This window comes from Sus scrofa, chromosome 7, assembly GCF_054392235.1.
Source record: "Sus scrofa isolate SSC_HxYL_T2T_F1_AM1 chromosome 7, Sscrofa_HxYL_maternal_Yorkshire_Landrace_v2.0, whole genome shotgun sequence".
Classification (NCBI taxonomy): domain Eukaryota; kingdom Metazoa; phylum Chordata; class Mammalia; order Artiodactyla; family Suidae; genus Sus; species Sus scrofa.
The window spans coordinates 21,261,895-21,281,186 of NC_139389.1; the positions used below are offsets into that span (position 1 = coordinate 21,261,895).

The window sequence follows — 19,292 nt, forward strand, 5'->3', positions numbered from 1 at the left end:
TAAGATCACAGGAAATGAGTGGACTAATCGCTTATCTGGATTCTGTAAAACTGCTTGTGCCATAGAAGAAATGATTACACATTGAAAGCCCTAGTGACCTATCTCAACTGCAATCTGTCACTCCGCCCAGGAGCCCCCGCAAATGCGGACCTCCGGAACTGTAGAAAAATGATTGGTCCACGGAGCGCGGGCTCTCGATGTTTTAAAATGATTGGTTTGCGAAGCGCGAGCTTTGTTGTGAACCCCATGAAAGCTGTCCCGATTCCGCACTCGGGGCCGCAGTCCTCTACCCCTGCGTGGCCTACGACTGTGGGCCCCAGCGCGCTTGGAATAAAAATCCTCTTGCTGTTTGCATCAAGACCGCTTCTCGTGAGTGATTTGGGGTGTCGCCTCTTCCGAGTCCGGACGAGGGGGATTTTCCTTCTACTGGTCTTTCATTTGGTGCATTGGCCGGGAAACCCCGCGACCACCCCTCACACCCGAGAACCGACTTGGAGGTAAAGGGATACCATTTGGAACGTGTGTGCCAGCCGGCGTCTCTGTTCTGAGTGTCTGTTTTCTGTGATGCGCGCTTTCGGTTTGCAACTGTCCTCTCAGACCGTAAGGACTGGAGGACTGTGATCAGCAGACGTGCTAGGAGGATCACAGGCTGCCGCCCTGGGGGACGCCCCAGAAGGTGGGGAGAGCCAGGGACGCCTGGTGGTCTCCTACTGTCGGTCAGAGGACCGAGTTCTATTGTTGAAGCGAAAGCTTCCCCCTCCGCGGCCGGTGGACTCTTTTGTCTGCTTGTGGAAGACGCGGACGGGTCGCGTGTGTCTGGATCTGTTGGTTTCTGTTTCGTGTGTCTTTGTCTTGTGCGTCCTTGTCTACAGTTTTAATATGGGACAGACGGTGACGACCCCCCCTTAGTTTGACTCTCGACCATTGGACTGAAGTTAAATCCAGGGCTCATAATTTGTCAGTTCAGGTTAAGAAGGGACCTTGGCAGACTTTCTGTGCCTCTGAATGGCCAACATTCGATGTTGGATGGCCATCAGAGGGGACCTTTAATTCTGAGATTATCCTGGCTGTTAAAGCAATTATTTTTCAGACTGGACCCAGCTCTCATCCTGATCAGGAGCCCTATATCCTTACGTGGCAAGATTTGGCAGAAGATCCTCCGCCATGGGTTAAACCATGGCTAAATAAACCAAGAAAGCCAGGTCCCCAAGTTCTGGCTCTTGGAGAGAAAAACAAACACTCGCCGAAAAAGTCAAGCCCTCTCCTCGTATCTACCCCGAGATTGAGGAGCCGCCGACTTGGCCAGAACCCCAACCTGTTCCCCCACCCCCACCCCCTTATCTGGCACAGGGTGCTGCAAGGGGACCCTCTGCCCCTCCTGGAGCTCCGGCGGTGGAGGGACCTGCTGCCAGAACTCGGAGCTGGAGGGGCGCCACCCCGGAGCGGACAGACGAGATCGTGACATTACCGCTGCACACCTATGGCCCTCCCATGCTGGGGGGGCCAATTGCAGCCCCTCCAGTATTGGCCCTTTTCTTCTGCAGATCTCTACAATTGGAAAACTAACCATCCCCCTTTCTCGGAGGATCCCCAACGCCTCACGGGGTTGGTGGAGTCCCTTATGTTCTCTCACCAGCCTACTTGGGATGATTGTCAACAGCTGCTGCAGACACTCTTCACAACCGAGGAGCGAGAGAGAATTCTGTTAGAGGCTAGAAAAAATGTTCCTGGGGCCGACGGGCGACCCACGCAGTTGCAAAATGAGACTGACATGGGATTTCCCTTGACTCGCCCCGATTGGGACTACAACACGGCTGAAGGTAGGGAGAGCTTGAAAATCTATCGCCAGGCTCTGGTGGCGGGTCTCCGGGGTGCCTCAAAACGGTCCACTAATTTGGCTAAGGTAAGAGAGGTGATGCAGGGACCAAAGGAACCTCCCTCGGTATTTCTTGAGAGGCTCATGGAAGCCTTCAGGCGGTTCACCCCTTTTGATCCTACCTCAGAGGCCCAGAAAGCCTCAGTGGCCCTGGCCTTCGTAGGGCAGTCGGCTCTGGATATCAGAAAGAAACTTCAGAGACTGGAAGGATTACAGGAGGCTGAGTTACGTGATCTAGTGAAAGAGGCAGAGAAGGTGTATTACAGAAGGGAGACAGAAGAGGAGAAGGAACAGAGAAAAGAAAAGGAGAGAGAAGAAAGGGAGGAAAGACGTGATAGACGGCAAGAGAAGAATTTGACTAAGATCTTGGCCGCAGTGGTGAAGGGAAGAGCAGCAGGGAGAGAGAGAGAGATTTTAGGAAAATTAGGTCAGGCCCTAGACAGTCAGGGAACCTGGGCAATAGGACCCCACTCGACAAGGACCAGTGTGCGTATTGTAAAGAAAAAGGACACTGGGCAAGGGACTGCCCCAAGAAGGGAAACAAAGGACCGAAGGTCCTAGCTCTGGAAGAAGATAAAGATTAGGGGAAACGGGGTTCGGACCCCCTCCCCGAGCCCAGGGTAACTTTGAAGGTGGAGGGGCAACCAGTTGAGTTCCTGGTTGATACCAGAGCGGAGCATTCAGTGCTGCTACAGCCATTAGGAAAACTAAAAGATAAAAAATCCTGGGTGATGGGTGCCACAGGGCAACGGCAGTATCCATGGACTACCCGAAGAACCGTTGACTTGGGAGTGGGACGGGTAACCCACTCGTTTCTGGTCATCCTTGAGGGCCCAATACCCCTCCTAGGTAGAGACTTACTGACCAAGATGGGAGCTCAAATTTCTTTTGAACAAGGAAAACCAGAAGTGTCTGCGAATAACAAACCCATCACTGTGTTGACCCTCCAATTAGATGATGAATATCGACTATATTCTCCCCTAGTAAAGCCTGATCAAGATATACAGTCCTGGTTGGAGCAGTTTCCCCAAGCCTGGGCAGAAACCGCAGGGATGGGTTTGGCAAAGCAAGTTCCCCCACAGGTTATTCAGCTGAAGGCCAGTGCTACACCAGTATCAGTCAGACAGTACCCCTTGAGTAGAGAGGCTCGAGAAGGAATTTGGCCGCATGTTCAAAGATTAATCCAACAGGGCATCCTAGTTCCTGTCCAATCCCCTTGGAATACTCCCCTGCTACCGGTTAGGAAGCCTGGGACCAATGATTATTGACCAGTACAGGACTTGAGAGAGGTCAATAAAAGGGTGCAGGACATACACCCAACGGTCCCGAACCCTTATAACCTCTTGAGCGCTCTCCCGCCCGAATGGAACTGTACACAGTATTGGACTTAAAAGATGCATTCTTCTGCCTGAGATTACACCCCACTAGCCAACCACTTTTTGCCTTTGAGTGGAGGGATCCAGGTACGGGAAGAACCGGACAGCTCACCTGGACCTGATTGCCCCAAGGGTTCAAAAACTCCCCGACCATCTTTGACGAAGCCCTACATAAAGATCTGGCCAACTTCAGGATCCAACACCCCCAGGTGACCCTCCTCCAGTTCGAGGATGACCTGCTTCTAGCGGGAGCCACCAAACAGGACTGCTTAGAAGGTACGAAGGCACTACTACTGGAATTGTCTGACCTAGGCTACCAAGCCTCAGCTAAAAAGGCCCAGATTTGCAGGAGAGAGGTAACATACTTGGGGTACAGTCTGCGGGATGAGCAGCGATGGCTGACGGAGGCACGGAAGAGAACTGTAGTCCAGATACCGGCCCCAACCACAGCCAAGCAAGTGAGAGAGTTTTTGGGGACAGCTGGATTTTGCAGACTGTGGATTCCGGGGTTTGCGACCTTAGCAGCCCCACTCTACCCACTAACCAAAGAAAAAGGGGAGTTCTCCTGGGCTCCTGAGCACCAGAAGGCATTTGATGCTATCAAAAAGGCCCTGCTGAGCGCACCTGCTCTGGCCCTCCCTGATGTAACTAAACCCTTTACCCTTTATGTGGATGAGCGTAAGGGGGTAGCCCGGGGAGTTTTAACCCAATCCCTAGGACCATGGAGGAGACCTGTTGCCTACCTGTCAAAGAAGCTCGATCCTGTAGCCAGTGGTTGGCCCGTATGCCTGAAGGCTATCGCAGCCGTGGCCATACTGGTCAAGGACGCTGACAAATTGACTTTGGGACAGAATATAACTATAATAGCCCCCCATGCATTGGAGAACATCGTCCGGCAGCCCCCAGACCGATGGATGACCAACGCCCGCATGACCCACTATCAAAGCCTGCTTCTCACAGAGAGGATCACGTTCGCTCCACCAGCCGCTCTCAACCCTGCCACTCTTCTGCCTGAAGAGACTGATGAACCAAGACTCATGATTGCCATCAACTATTGATTGAGGAGACTGGGGTCCGCAAGGACCTTCCAGACATACCGCTGACTGGAGAAGTGCTGACCTGGTTCACTGATGGGAGCAGCTATGTGGTGGAAGGTAAGAGGATGGCTGGGGCGGCGGTGGTGGACGGGACCCACACGATCTGGGCCAGCAGCCTGCCGGAAGGAACTTCAGCACAAAAGGCTGAGCTCGTGGCCCTCACGCAAGCTTTGCGGCTGGCCGAAGGGAAATCCATAAACATTTATATGGACAGCAGGTATGCCTTTGTGACTGCACACGTACACGGGGCCATCTATAAGCAAAGGGGGTTGCTTACCTCAGCAGGGAGGGAAATAAAGAACAAAGAGGAAATTCTAAGCCTATTAGAAGCCTTACATTTGCCAAAAAGGCTAGCCATTATACATTGCCTTGGGCATCAGAAAGCCAAAGATCTCATCTCAAAAGGAAACCAGATGGCCGACCAGGTCGCCAAGCAGGCAGCCCAGGGTGTTAACCTTCTGCCTATAATAGAAACATCCAAACCCCCAGAACCCGGACCGCAGTACACCCTAGAAGACTGGCAGGAGATAAACAAGATAGACCGGTTCTCTAGGACCCCAGAGGGGACCTGCTATACCTCAGATGGGAAGGAGATCCTACCCCACAAAGAAGGGTTAGAGTATGTCCAACAGATGCATCGTCTAACCCACCTAGGAGCTAAACATCTGCAACAGTTGGTCAGAACATCCCCTTATCATGTTCTGAAACTACCGGGAGTGGCTGACTCGGAGGTCAAACATTGAGTGCCTTGCCAGCTGGTTAATGCTAATCCTTCCAGAATGCCTCCGGGAAAGAGACTAAGGGGAAGCCACCCAGGCGCTCACTGGGAAGTGGACTTCACTGAGGTAAAGCCAGCTAAATACGGAAACAAATATCTATTGGTTTTTGTAGACACCTTTTCAGGATGGGTAGAGGCTTATCCTACTAAGAAGGAGACTTCAACCGTGGTGGCTAAGAAAATATTGGAGGAAATTTTTCCAAGATTTGGAATACCTAAGGTAATAGGATCAGACAATGGTCCAGCTTTTGTTGCCCAGGTAAGTCAGGGACTGGCCAAGACATTGGGGATTGATTGGAAATTGCATTGTGCATACAGACCCCAAAGCTCAGGACAGGTAGAGAGGATGAATAGAACCATTAAAGAGACCCTCACCAAATTGACCACAGAGACTGGCATTAATGATTGGATAGCTCTCCTGCCCTTTGTGCTCTTCAGGGTTAGGAACACCCCTGGACAGTTTGGGCTGACCCCCTATGAATTGCTCTATGCACCCCCCCCCCCTCATTGGTAGAAATTGCCTCTGTACATAGTGCTGATGTGCTGCTTTCCCAGCCTTTGTTCTCTAGGCTCAAGGCGCTCGAGTGGGTGAAGCAGCGAGCATGGAAGCAGCTCTGGGAGGCCTACTCAGGAGAAGGAGACTTGCAAGTTCCACATCGCTTCCAAGTTGGAGATTCAGTCTATGTTAGACGCCACCGTGCAGGAAACCTCGAGACTCGGTGGAAGGGCCCTTATCTCGGACTTTTGACCACACCAACGGCTGTGAAAGTCGAAGGAATCTCCACCTGGATCCATGCGTCCCACGTCAAGCCGGCGCCCCCTCCCGACTCAGGGTGGAGAGCTGAAAAGACTGAGAATCCCCTTAAGCTTCGCCTCCATCGCCTGGTTCCTTACTCTAACAATAACTCCCCAAGCCAGTGGTAAACGCCTTATAGACAGCTCGAAACCCCGTAGACCCTTATCCCTTACCTGGCTGATTATTGACCCTCATACGGGTGTCACTGTTAATAGCACTCGAGGTGTCGCTCCTAGAGGCACCTGGTGGCCTGAACTGCATTTCTGCCTCCGATTGATTAACCCCGCTGCTAAAAGCACACCTCCCAACCTAGTCCGTAGTTATGGGTTCTATTGCTGCCCAGGCACAGAGAAAGAGAAATACTGTGGGGGTTCCGGGGAATCCTTCTGTAGGAGATGGAGCTGCGTCACCTCCAACGATGGAGACTGGAAATGGCCGATCTCTCTCCAGGACCGGGTAAAATTCTCCTTTGTCAATTCCGGCCCGGGGAAGTACAAAGTTATGGAACTATATAAAGATAAGAGCTGTTCCCCATCAGACTTAGATTATCTAAAAATAAGTTTCACTGAAAAAGGAAAACAGGAAAATATTCAAAAGTGGATAAATGGTATGAGCTGGGGAATAGTTTTTTATAAATATGGAGGGGGAGCAGGGTCCACTTTAACCATTCGCCTTAGGGTAGAGACAGGGACGGAACCCCCTGTGGCAGTGGGACCCAACAAAGTACTGGCTGAACAGGGGCCCCCGGCCCTGGAGCCACCACACAACTTGCCGGTGCCCTAATTAACCTCGCTGCGGCCTGACATAACACAGCCGCCTGGCAACGGTACCACTGGATTGATTCCTACCAACATGCCTAGAAACTCCCCCGGTGTTCCTGTTAAGACAGGACAGAGACTCTTTAGTCTCATCCAGGGAGTTTTCCAAGCCATCAACTCCACCAACTCCGATGCCACTTCTTTTTGTTGGCTTTGTCTATCCTCAGGGCCTCCTTATTATGAGGGAATGGCTAGAGAAGGGAAATTCAATGTGACCAAAGAGCATAGAAATCAATGTACATGGGGGGTCCCGAAATAAGCTTACCTTCACTGAAGTTTCCGGGAAGGGGACATGCATAGGAAAAGCTCCCCCATCCCACCAACACCTTTGCAATAGTACTATGGTTTATGAGCAGGCCTCAGAAAATCAGTATTTAGTACCTGGTTATAACAGGTGGTGGGCATGCAATACTGGGTTAACTCCCTGTGTTTCTACCACAGTCTTTAACCAATCCAAAGATTTCTGTGTCATGGTCCAGCTCGTCCCCCGGGTATACTACCATCCTGAGGAAGTAGTCATCGATGAGTATGACTATCGGCCTACCCGCTCAAAAAGAGAGCCCGTGACCCTTACCCTAGCTGTTATACTTGGATTAGGGATGGCCGGTGTGGGGACAGGGACAGCTGCCCTGATCACAGAACCACAGCAGCTAGAAAAAGGACTTGGTGAGCTACATGCAGCCATGACAGAAGATCTCCGAGCCTTAGAGGAATCTGTTAGCAACCTAGAAGAATCCCTGACTTCTTTGTCTGAAGTGGTTCTACAGAACTGGAGGGGATTAGATCTGGTTTCTAAAAGAAGGTGGGTTATGTGCAGCCTTAAAAGAAGAATGTTGCTTCTATGCGGATCACTTGGGAGCCATCAGAGACTCCATGAGCAAGCTTAGAGAAAGGTTAGAGAGACGTCGAAGGGAAAGAGAGTCTGACCAGGGGTGGTTTGAAGGATGGTTCAACAGGTCTCCTTGGATGACCACCCTGCTTTCTGCTCTGATGGAACCCCTAGTGGTCCTGCTCCTGTTGCTTACAGTTGGGCCTTGCTTAATTAATAGGTTTGTTGCCTTTGTTAGAGAACGAGTGAGTACAGTCCAGATCATGGTACTTAGGCAACAGTACCAAGGCCTTCCGAGCCAAGGAGAAACTGACCTTTAGCCTTCCCAGTTCTAAGATTAGAACTATTAACAAGAGAAGAAATGGGGAATGAAAGGATGAAAATGCAGCCTAACCCTCCAAGACCCCAAGAAGGTAGTAAAGAGCCCTAACTCCAGCTTCCTAAAAAACCCTAGATGCCCCCGGAATTCCAGACCCTGCTCCCTGCCAGTAAATAGGTAGAAGGTCACACTTCTTGCTGTTCCAGGGCCTGCTCTCTGTATGAAACTAGGTGAAAGGACGTAAAATAGGCCCTTGAGTGCGTGACCCTGGCCTAAGTAAGATCACAGGAAATGAGTGGACTAATCGCTTATCTGGATTCTGTAAAACTGCTTGTGCCATAGAAGAAATGATTACACATTGAAAGCCCTAGTGACCTATCTCAACTGCAATCTGTCACTCCGCCCAGGAGCCCTCGCAAATGCGGACCTCCGCAACTGTAGAAAAATGATTGGTCCACGGAGCGCGGGCTCTCGATGTTTTAAAATGATTGGTTTGCGAAGCGCGGGCTTTGTTGTGAACCCCATAAAAGCTGTCCCGATTCCGCACTCGGGGCCGCAGTCCTCTACCCCTGCGTGGCCTACGACTGGGCCCCAGCGCGCTTGGAATAAAAATCCTCTTGCTGTTTGCATCAAGACCGCTTCTCCTGAGTGATATGGGGTGTCGCCTCTTCTGAGTCCGGACGAGGGGGATTTTCCTTCTACTGGTCTTTCACTTCACTGCTTAAACTGAAATGTCTATGTCTAAAAGCTTTTCACACTCCAGCCTGTAATCCACCTACAATTAATTTATAGGTATATTTTAAAGTATGGCTTTTTTTCTAATAAGTGTAATTGAGTCAGCAATGTTTAATGATGAATCGCCCATATTTACTGTGCCTTGTAACAAATCTGACATTTAGAAGGAAAAGTACCTCTGTCATCCTTTTCTTCTCTTTTAATATAATCTAGCTTGCTAAAGCCCTCTAGTTCTTGCAATTTTGGAATTTGATTGAAATCTCACTATGGAAATATATAATTTTAAAGAAACTTTGTATTTTTATTTTTTCTCTCATTAACATGGTGTATCACTGCATAAAGATATAAAAAAACTGTATCTTTCCATAAAATTTTTAACTATCCCTGTGTAAGTACTTTGTCAGATAAATTCATGATCTACTTTCTTAAAACCTTATTTTCTGTATATTTCTGAATTAAAACTATGAACAGTACCTAGCAAATGTGATCACTCCCTTATTGATTTTAAACACATTGATTCTCAAGTTTTCCCTGTAGACATATCATCTGCAACTAATGATTACTTATTCCTTTTCACATCTTATACATAGTTTCTAATTTTAAACTGTCCTAACAAACTCTTAGTACTCCTCTCACATGGAATGAGTAATTTTTATTTGCACGATATTCAATAGGTCTTAATATTTCAACCCCAAATTGATCTACCAGTTATTAAATCTCTTTTCGAAGTGTTTGTCTACATCCAAGTTTCTCTCAATTTCATCTCCTCGAAAAATTCTTTCTTTTTCATTCATACTTGATGTATACTTGGGTTTCATATGGGATTCTAGGGTAGGATTCATCTTCTTTCAAATTTGAAACCATAGCTTCTCTGTCATCTAACTTCCGGTGTCAATGTTGAAAAGTCAGCTATTCTGTCAACTGATTCTTTCTGTGATTCGCTTTTTTCACCTCTCTAGAGTATGATATTCTCTTCTGTTTCCTCAGTAGTCAGATAGAGAAATATTTTTATCCACGGATGATCCCTGTCTGTGTAGATTTTTATTTTTAGTGTTATGGTATATGCCTGATTTCTAAAGATTTATCTTCTTTGCATCTTCCCTATTCTTTATTTTGGAAAGTAATATTATTTAGATACTGCTCATCTTAGACTTTTCCTCTGATTATCTTCCCTCTCCTTCATCACTTTTTTTTTTTTTTTTTTTTTTTGGCTTGCTATTCCAGGATATTATCACACTTTAGGATCTACTTATTGAATTTTTCACTTCTGATAATATATTTTTATTTTACAAAACCTCTTTCCCTGTGTGAATACACTTGTTTTTCTTTCAGTATGCAATGTTGTCTCTCTCTGAGTATATTAACATTTGTTTATTTTCAGCACAATTCTACATATGTCCTTTGTCTATCAAGTTGTTTTTCTTTCCATTTTTGTTACATTCTGTAATACATTCTTCAGATTATATAATAAGTCTGACTTTTCTATTCATGGTTAAGGGCAGGATATGGGAAAGTTGATTGGAAGCTCTGACCCTTTGGACAGCACTTGCTTATTTTGAGTGGAAGTATGGTGGAAGAGGGTTGTGCAATGTCAAGATTTTCATAAATGTCTCTTGCCTTTAGTATAACATCTCAGCCATCAAATGTGTTAAATGCTTCTCAGACCAAAGGGCTCTGTTTTGTCCTTTTAGAACCATAAACCTGGAGTCATTCTGAAAACTTCCTGGCAGGCACTAAGAGAGCTTAACTTTCTAGGAGAGAGTCCTCTAAAGGATTGAGACACTGCTAAAGGGCCCAGCCTCGGTGTCTTTGGCACTGTTCCCAATCTGAGGCCCAGGAGACACCCTTTTGACCTAAGGTGGGATGCTCCTCCTCCTTCTGCCCATTTTTACAATTTTAGGAATTCCTATGGATCAGGCTCTGTCACTTTAGAGATGAGAAAATGTCTAGGGTCCCTAGTGAGCAGGCCTCATTGAAACCTATTTCTCCTTGACTTTTATGATGATACAAGTAACAGAAAAAACTAGACTGTTTTTTGGTGACAACCTGATGCTCACCTGTGTGGCAGAGAACTAAGCAGCGTATGAATATGGATCTCCCAAAGAAAAGCCAGGAGAAAATCAGCAATTCTGTTTCTTAAATAGCACTTTCAGAAGCCTAAACTACAAAAAAACAAAATGAAAGCAGAAATTAAAACAACATTAAAGCAATTCATCTCCCATTTACGGTAAAATGAGAGCTGGAACCTCCCCGGCTGGTTCCACTGGGGATCGAACCCAGGACCTTCTGCGTGTAAAGCAGACGTGCTAACCACTACACTATGGAACCGCTGCCTCTGGAGTGTTCTCGTCTTCCCCAATAAAAATATTCTGAAAAAAATATATCGGCCTATAAAACCCAATTCGAAGATTGATCATTTTCTTTGAATATAGGGAATGTTGGTGTTTAATTACATTTCTGCTGCATCTCACCCATTCACTCAGAGAGTATTTTGAGATTACAAGCCAAGCACTTGTTGAGGTGCTACGAATAGAGCAGTGATTAAAACCCCTGCATGTATTTACATTACGCTGTATTTCCTAGCAAAAACAAAACAACAAAAAAAAGCTGTTGAATAAATATATCTTTATTGCAAGGGCATTATAAGCGAAATTAGCAGCACTCTAATGACCTCTTTTTTTGCGCCTGGGTTAGAGCTGACCAACCGGGAACTGCTCACTAAATTAAGTTTAGCATAGTTGCGCATTAAGATGGATTTAACCCCTAGCCTGGGAACCTCCATATGTCACAGGGGCGGCCATAAAAAGAAAAAGGGAGAGAGGGAGGAAGAGGAATGGTGATTCATATTGATTCTACCCCACAGCTAGGATTTTAGCAGTTCTTCACTGCTTGACTGAAATGTCTGTCTAAAAGCTTTTCACACTCCAGCCTGTAATCCACCTGCAATTAATTTGTGCTGGATTTAAAGTATGTAAGATTTAATTTGTAGCAGTTTAAAGTATGGCTTTTTTTCTAATATGTGTAATTGAGTCAGCAATGTTTAATGATGAATCGCCCATATTTACTGTCCCTTATAACAGATAAATGTCTTCAATGGTAAGGATTCAGAGCATACCACTCCAAAATACGTCTCTCTGGTATATTGATTAGTTAAAGGCACTTGAAAAACAGCAGATACAAGAAGGGCATAAGAATGCCCTCCTTTGTCTTCCTTCCCGAAAGCGGGAGATAAAATACCCATAAGCCCCACCCACCCACCCAGTACCTGGAGGAAGGAAGCATTCTTACTATCAGAGGCTGGGGTGGGGTTGGGGGGTGTCCAGGCAGAGAGAAATTTGTAAAACAAACAAACCCTCTTTAAACTAACCCTTACTTTTCTAGTCACTTTTCCACAATCAATGGCCCAAGTCCAAGACCTTTTGTCTTGTCGTGTTTCACAATATTTGTCCAACCTAGTACAAAAGCATTGGGCTCTTACTGCTTCTTTGAGTCTTCGTTTTTCTTGAGAGGGCTCCCATGTACAGTAAAACTTGCTTAATAAAATTTGTATGTTTTTTTCTCCTATTAATCTGTGTTACTTTAATCCTTAGGCCCAGCTAGAGACCCTAAGAGTAGAGTAGAAATTTTGCCTCCCCCGTGCAATCTCTCTCTTTCTCCTCCCTCCTTCCTTTGACATAATATTGATCTAATCGAACAAATGTCCTTCAAACTCTGGGCCCTGATTTCCAGAGCCTTCCTTTCAGAGGTCAAGTCATTGGCAATGGCCACCAGACAAAGGAGGATGATTGCGGGCTGCCTAATCCTAATTGTTTGAGGTCTTCTCATAGTCTCTCAAGGTCCTCTCAGTTTTCATTTCTCTTTAGAATCAATTTACAGTAAATTCAAAAACTGATGGGCTTATGGTGGTGATACCAAACTGATGGTGGGCAAAGACTGTGGTGGAAAGTTTCAACCATGTACCTGTTAAACTGCTGGCTATGACTTTTTTTTTTTTTTTTTTTTTTTTTTTTTTCTTTCCTGTGCTCTGGAGGTTAGGTATAGTATTATAGGAGAGAGAAAAATAATCAAATAGCCTAAGCATAGACAGAAATTCATAGGTTTCCTGGAACCAACATGAGCGGTTTCCAGTTCTTATTGCAAAAAAACAAATTAGAAATAAAAATCATGTGCCAGAAGCAAGGATTGAACCCAAGGAGATATGTAACTTAGAAACTTTAAGTTCAGAACCTTCCCACTCACCAATCATGGCAACATGGAATTCTTGTTCTCATATTTTTTTCTTGTAAGAAACCAAAAAGTATTTGTTTACAGCTGGGGAAACCTAAAAGTATGCATGCCAACATACCAAACTCCTTCTGCAATCACCAACCCTGTCACAGAAACTGAGAAGAGAGGTCATGTGACTACGTGACCCTGCTAAGTTGACACTCCTGCACTTTGCCCAAGTTAGAGGCACCCACAGCATCTTGTGAAGGTTATTTACCACACTGTACCCTAATTTTCTCTTTACTTCTCTGCATTCTCCACTCATTTTTACAATCTATGAAGCTAGGAATCAAGTCAATTTTAACCCATCGGCATCTGTGCTGTGAGAAGAATCTCCCGTGCATCAGTGTGTCCTTATCTTTGCTTGTTTTCTTGCTAGGTTAGATTAAATAGAAAGAAGCATGATAGTCTTGCTCACGTGCAGTGAATTAGCTCAGAAAGTAGCACCGTGGACCCCTATTCCTGGCGGCAGCAGAATTTGTTCTAACGGCTCAGTTGTTTGGGGATTGGGTGCTGGGGCAAATTTTTGAAACTTGCTTATATACTTCCTTCTAAGGATACAAATCCTATAGGTAAAGAGGTTTTTGTTTGTTTTGTTCGCTGTTCTATCTCCAGTACCTAGAAAAATTCCCTGAAATACAGTAATGACTTCACTTTGTGGACAAACTGAATTTTTTAAAATGTGTCGCAATATCCAATATTTCCTCTAGAGGGCGATAGTCACCATGAAATAAGAATTTCACTCCAGTTTTAAATCATTTTTAAAACCTCGCACTGAAGAATGCATTTTTATGTGTTTAATGTTGAAGTTTCTGCTTTAGCATGAGTTCAGAAATACAGATTCTTTCTCTTTGTCGCAAAATCAAGTACATATCTGACAAATTGCTGTAGTTCACAGAAAATGTTATAAATATGATATAACTAAACAGAAAGGCAGACAGGGGCCCTGTGGCTTAGCTGGTCAAAGCGCCTGTCTAGTAAACAGGAGATCCTGGGTTCGAATCCCAGCGGGGCCTTCCTTATTCGGTTTTTATATTTCAACTACTTAGTTAGCACTAAACATATGGGAGATGCATTGAAGAATTTATCACAGGTAAAGCCTGTATTGAATTGTTATTCCAGTGGTAGAGTCTTTTGCCAGATAATAGCATCAAAGATGAAGAGAATTATTAAGAGAAAAATGAATGAGATTCCTGATAGAAAGTGATGGATTTGCCAATGATTGTACATGAATTAAGCAAACATTATCTCACAGTACCTGATAGAGAGTAACATTCCAAATTCTGTCTTGGAAGTTCAGTCCCAGCTCTCCTAACCTGTGATATCCAACATATTCAGCTAAATGATGGAGTTTGGTTGTCAGCGTCAGGCAAAGAACTAGTAAGTTCATGGGCCAGTGATTGAACCCAAGCCACAGCAGTGACAATGCCAAATCCTTAGCTGCTGGGCCCAGGGAACTCTAGTACTTTTCCTTTTATCTAAAGGGAATTCAAAGATTATGATTGGAGTTCCACCAGTCCTGTTTTTCCCTTTGTTAGAAGTCATCCTGCATTATGCCTGAAATCCTGTTGATACTTCACCACAAACATGGTTTCATTTTCCTGTTTGTTCACAGCAGCACTTCCCAAGGAATGTGAGCAAAAAATGTGGTCATGAAGGGTAGCAGATTCTGCCACCCAAAATATGCCCCTTTGGCATTAGGATTATTGTGAGCTGAAGACAAATGAGAAGAAACAGATGCAAGAAAAGCTCTACCATTTCCTATTTGCCTATAAAGACATACATTCACAAAGGGCGGGAAGGGCAAAGATTAATCTGCAGAGACAACTTTAGACTCAGTCAGTCTGAAATCTAAATAACAAACTTGACTAACAAACCTTTCTGAAGTGAAAGATCTGTTAAGAGTTTATAACAAGACTAATGCCACTCACAAGGAATTTTGGAACAAGAATAACAAGGAACAACAAAGACTTTCCAAAGTAAGTTTAAGACAAAATAGCTATTGACATAACAATCAACCATATTTTCAAAGAAGACGGTAAACTGGGCATATAATTTATAAATGTGAATGAACCTAATACTAACAGAAAAAAAAAATCTTGATATATAACATGTAGTGATCCCGTGACATAATACACCATGAAAATCCAAACCTTGTAATAAGAATATATCTGCAATATATCAAGCAGAGAGATTCAGTGAGTCTGGAGTAGGACCCTCCACATTTATGTATTAAAAAGCCTTCATATGTTAAGTAAATGCAAACCCTCAATTGAAAGCCAGTTGCCTAGAAGATGTTTGATTCAAAGTGCAACCAGGTTAACATTTAGAAAAATAACTAAAATTATGACTCATCGTACTCTACTGCTGTTGTCTAGTAGCAGACAAAACAACACTCTGGTGAACAGAAACATAATATGAAGAGTGGGCACTGATAAATCTCTAGGAATTTCCCATTGAGTATACAATTTCTGAAATATTTGTGTTAGTAAAATAAATTGCCCATGCAAGTTTGACCAAGAGAAGACTAAGATTTTCTTTTCTTTTCTTCCTTCTCGTCTTCTTTCTCTTCCTCCTCCTTAGTACTGCCTTTCTTCTTCCTCTCCTTCCCCTCCTCCTTCCTCCCCCTTCCTCCTCTCCTTCTTCCTCCTCTAGCATCCCTTCCAATTTGATAGCTTTTCCTATTCAACTCATCGAGTAATATATCAGATTACTTTCCAGATCGCTCTTTCTGCAAGGTGGAAAACAAATCTTAATGATTTTCCAGGGGCCTTCTGGGAAAGCTCAAAAACACTTTCAGGTCCAAAAGATATGGTGGAGTTCCCGACGTGGCTTAGTGGGTAATGAATCCAACTAGGAACCATGAGGTTTCGGGTTCGATCCCTGCCCTTGTTCAGTGGGTTAAGGATCCGGTGTTGCTGTGAGCTGTGGTGTAGATTGCAGATGAGGCTTGGATCCTGAGTTGCTGTGGCTCTGGCGTAGGCTCCAATTCGACCCCTAGCCTGGGAACCTCCATAAGCCGCAGGAGCAGCCCAAGAAATGGCAAAAAGACCAAAAAAAAAAAAAATAAGGTCAAAAGATATGGTGAAAGCTATATTTGACATTTAGGATTTGATTTGGGGAAGGCAAGAATTGAAAGTTGTCGGAACATTTGAACACTTAGGATAGGAATTGGATCATGGATGCTTGAGAAAATACTTGGCTACGTGTTTCAAGGTAACAACAAAATATTTAAAAATAAACATAGAAATTAACATGATTGTAAAGAACTTTACCTTATTCCTAGATGAGAAACCTTTATTTTCTTCAGTAATAAAGTACCTAATAAAGTTAGAGCAAAACTCTGTCATATGGTCAGTGAAGGTGATAAGCTGTAAACCAAGGAAACAAGCCCATCAAAATTTAGCAGTCCTTCCCAGATTTTCACATATTTCATGACTTTTCAAGCCTAAGAATTATAAATAAAGGCAAATAAAATTTATTTCCAAATTTTGTCCTTCACTCTGCTCTTCAACATTCTAGAACAATCTGACGCTTTACCTTAGGACTGATTTCAGGAGTCCATAAGATCAGAATTAATTTCATGCTATCACTAAGATGTTACCAACATGCAGTCTGTTCAACTTTATTTTCCAATGAATCAATAAGTAAGCATTTAAAAAATTTGTGTTGGAATTGTTTGTAATGGAATAGGCATTCCAAGTTTGTAGTTTCAGGTACTTAAATCTGCAAGGCATAGTCTAGTCAATTGCTTATGATGACTCCCCACAGCAGCACCTCAATTCTAAGGGCCCTTTACACACCAGTTTTCTGACACAGGACTGCACTCCCAAGTGAATTAATGGGCCCTTTGGAGAATTAAAGTATAGAGCAGGAGTGTCTGGAAATATAATCCTTTGTTTGAGAAAAAGTTCTGCCAGTTCCAGAATGTAAACAATTTAAAAATTAAATGCCATTTAGACTTGCTATAAACTCTCAACAGATCATTCACTTCAGAAAATTATAATAAATTAATCATAGCCTTTTAAAATCTTTTGTCTTTTATATGTAATTATTTTGTTTGTCTTTGATGCTTGCCTGAAAGCACTTGCAGTCAGCTGCGTGCTAGAGTGCTTCAGCTTCAACAAAGGACTGACTCAAAAGCCTTTGCCAGGTACTTTCGCATACAGGCTCCTTATGGTGTGGCTTAAACACTTTTAAGACCATTCTACTAAGTCAGAATTTCCAGAACTCTGAACAAGAAGCACACGGATTTGTGAGACTCTTGCTGGGGGAGAGAAAACAGTCTTGCCATCCAACAGACACTTCTGAATCAATAGGAGAGAGAGAGAATACATTTTATTGAATAACAATGAACAAATGTAGTGTACCTAACACAAAAGTGATGACAAAGTCAGGACAAAATTACACTCATTTTATACAGTGAAAATGAAGAAAGAACGTTAATTTTTCTTTCACTGTATACCACCCATTCCAGTTACTGACGATGTGAACGTATCACCTTATCCAAGATTAACAAATAATAATAATAAAAACAATATTCCCATTAACACGAAGGAGTCCCAGGGCTGAGTTTCTTACTGCAGTCTCTAGGAGAGAAACAGTTTCCGAAGTCATACAGACTGTCTGCAAGTTGCCTGCAATTGTAGGACTGGGGTCTGTGTTTCCTTGTAGGCTGTCAGCTAGCAGTCATTCTTGGTTTGTAGTGAAAACCCACATTCCATGGCTGGTGGCCCCCTTCATCTTCAAAGTTAGCAATGACCTGTTGAATCCTTTTTGTACTTCAAATCTGTAGGTATATTATTTAGTATACAGTGGTGTGGGGTGGATATCTTTTGTTAATTTTTTTTTGTCTTTTTTTTTTTTTTTTTTTTTTTGCCTTTTCTAGGGCTGCTCCCTGTGGCATATGGAGGTTCCCAGGCTAGGGGTCTAATCGGAGCTGCAGCCGCCGGCCTACACCAGAGCCACAGCCACGTGGGATCCGAGCCACGTCTGCAATCTACACCACAGCTCACGGCAACGCTGGATCCTTAACCAACTGAGCAAGGCCAGGGACCGAATCCACAACCTCAGGGTTCCTAGTCGGATTCGTTAACCACTGAGCCACGACGGGAACTCCCTGTTTTGTTAATTAAAAAAAAAAAAAAAAAAAATTCAGACACTGTCTTTGAGCCTGTCACAGTTCTTGATATAAAGAATGCACCAGTAACCAAACAGAGGAAAGCTCTGCCTTCTTGGATTGAGCACCCACTTTGTCCCTGGCACTGTGCTCGAGACATCCCCTAAGTCATTACTTAATCAATATCGTACATGTCGTTTTCATAGTAATCCCATACTTTTAAAGAAGAGAAAGAATGAAAATATGCTGGGAGTCTGAGAGACAGTGCAAGAATGGAGGAGAAAATCAAGAGGAGGCTCGTGCTGGGCACACGGAGACTCAGAGCCCAGATCTGAAAAGGACAGACAGGGAGAGTGAGGTGCTCAGACTGACAGTGGTCCAGGGGTTCTTGCCCTCCTGTGCCCCATTTCGCACTCATTTTTGTCATTCAAACCTTAAATCCAACGCTTTTATGATAAAAGTTTTGTTTTGTTTTGTTTTGTTTTGTTTTGTTTTTTAAGAAATTAGATGAATTGTAAATGGCTTGGTAAGTGGCAGCACCAAGGTAACTGTTAGATATAACACAAATGCTGACAGCTCCTGAAGAAGATTAAGGTTTTTGCATGTCATAAGTATAAACTATATCAAAACATTATCGGCTCAAGTTTTTTCCAGTATGATTCAATGAATTTTCCAATTCTCCCTATTTCCCCTTCCCTAAATACACCCGCCTTACCTCATTCAGTTTTCTTGAAAAGCTTTCCATCCTGACTCTGGTATATTATTTCTTCTAAGGAAAAAAAAACGCTTACAACCAGATTGCTGATGTAAGGACTGAAAATGGACAGAATGCAGTAATTTCCTCCAGGGAGGTAGCTGGAGGACGTGAGAAAATGATCAGAGCAGTGGCCCGTACGGGGATCGAACCCGCGACCTTGGCGTTATTAGCACCACGCTCTAACCAACTGAGCTAACCGGCCACCCTTAGACCCAGCCTTTTACTTACTTCTTTTAAAGTTAATTTAATGAAAGTCAGTGACTTTGCTCTTGCCCAAATGCTGCTGCTGCTGCTGCTACTACTACTAACTAAAAGAAAAAAGTTTGTTTTTTAATCAAAAAAGGAAAAAATAAATCCCAGCTGCCGTCACGGATGAACGTACTTCTCCCTGGAAAAACTCAGTCTTTCTCAAAACGACAGATGAAGCCTCAAATAACTGTCCCGGAGCAACTACTTCCTTGCAGCTCTTCCTAGAAGGTCCGGGGCAAACGCGAAGCTGCTGCAAGCCTGAGATGGCGGAGGGCTA

The 19,292-nt window shown here is 44.1% G+C and overlaps 1 protein-coding gene and 3 non-coding genes across 4 annotated transcripts; 2 read left to right on the forward strand and 2 right to left on the reverse strand.

Moving 5' to 3' along the window:
* The first annotated feature begins 193 nt into the window (after positions 1–193).
* Positions 194–3,806, forward strand: LOC110261659 (uncharacterized). The gene has a single exon (XM_084967666.1). The coding sequence runs from the start codon at positions 1,481–1,483 to the stop codon at positions 2,435–2,437; it is 957 nt and encodes a 318-aa protein (XP_084823792.1). The 5' UTR covers positions 194–1,480; the 3' UTR covers positions 2,438–3,806.
* A 7,073-nt stretch (positions 3,807–10,879) lies between these two features.
* On the reverse strand, positions 10,880–10,952 carry TRNAV-UAC (transfer RNA valine (anticodon UAC)). The gene has a single exon. It is a non-coding gene; the product is annotated as a tRNA-Val (tRNA).
* A 2,880-nt stretch (positions 10,953–13,832) lies between these two features.
* On the forward strand, positions 13,833–13,906 carry TRNAT-AGU (transfer RNA threonine (anticodon AGU)). The gene has a single exon. It is a non-coding gene; the product is annotated as a tRNA-Thr (tRNA).
* Positions 13,907–18,894: 4,988 nt separating this feature from the next.
* TRNAI-AAU (transfer RNA isoleucine (anticodon AAU)) lies at positions 18,895–18,968 on the reverse strand. Its single transcript has one exon. It is a non-coding gene; the product is annotated as a tRNA-Ile (tRNA).
* Positions 18,969–19,292: the final 324 nt, after the last annotated feature.

What these genes read in the sequence shown, in the direction of transcription:
- LOC110261659 (XM_084967666.1), top strand. Translation starts at nt 1,481, where the DNA reads ATGGCCCTCCCATGCTGGGGGGGCCAATTGCAGCCCCTCCAGTATTGG.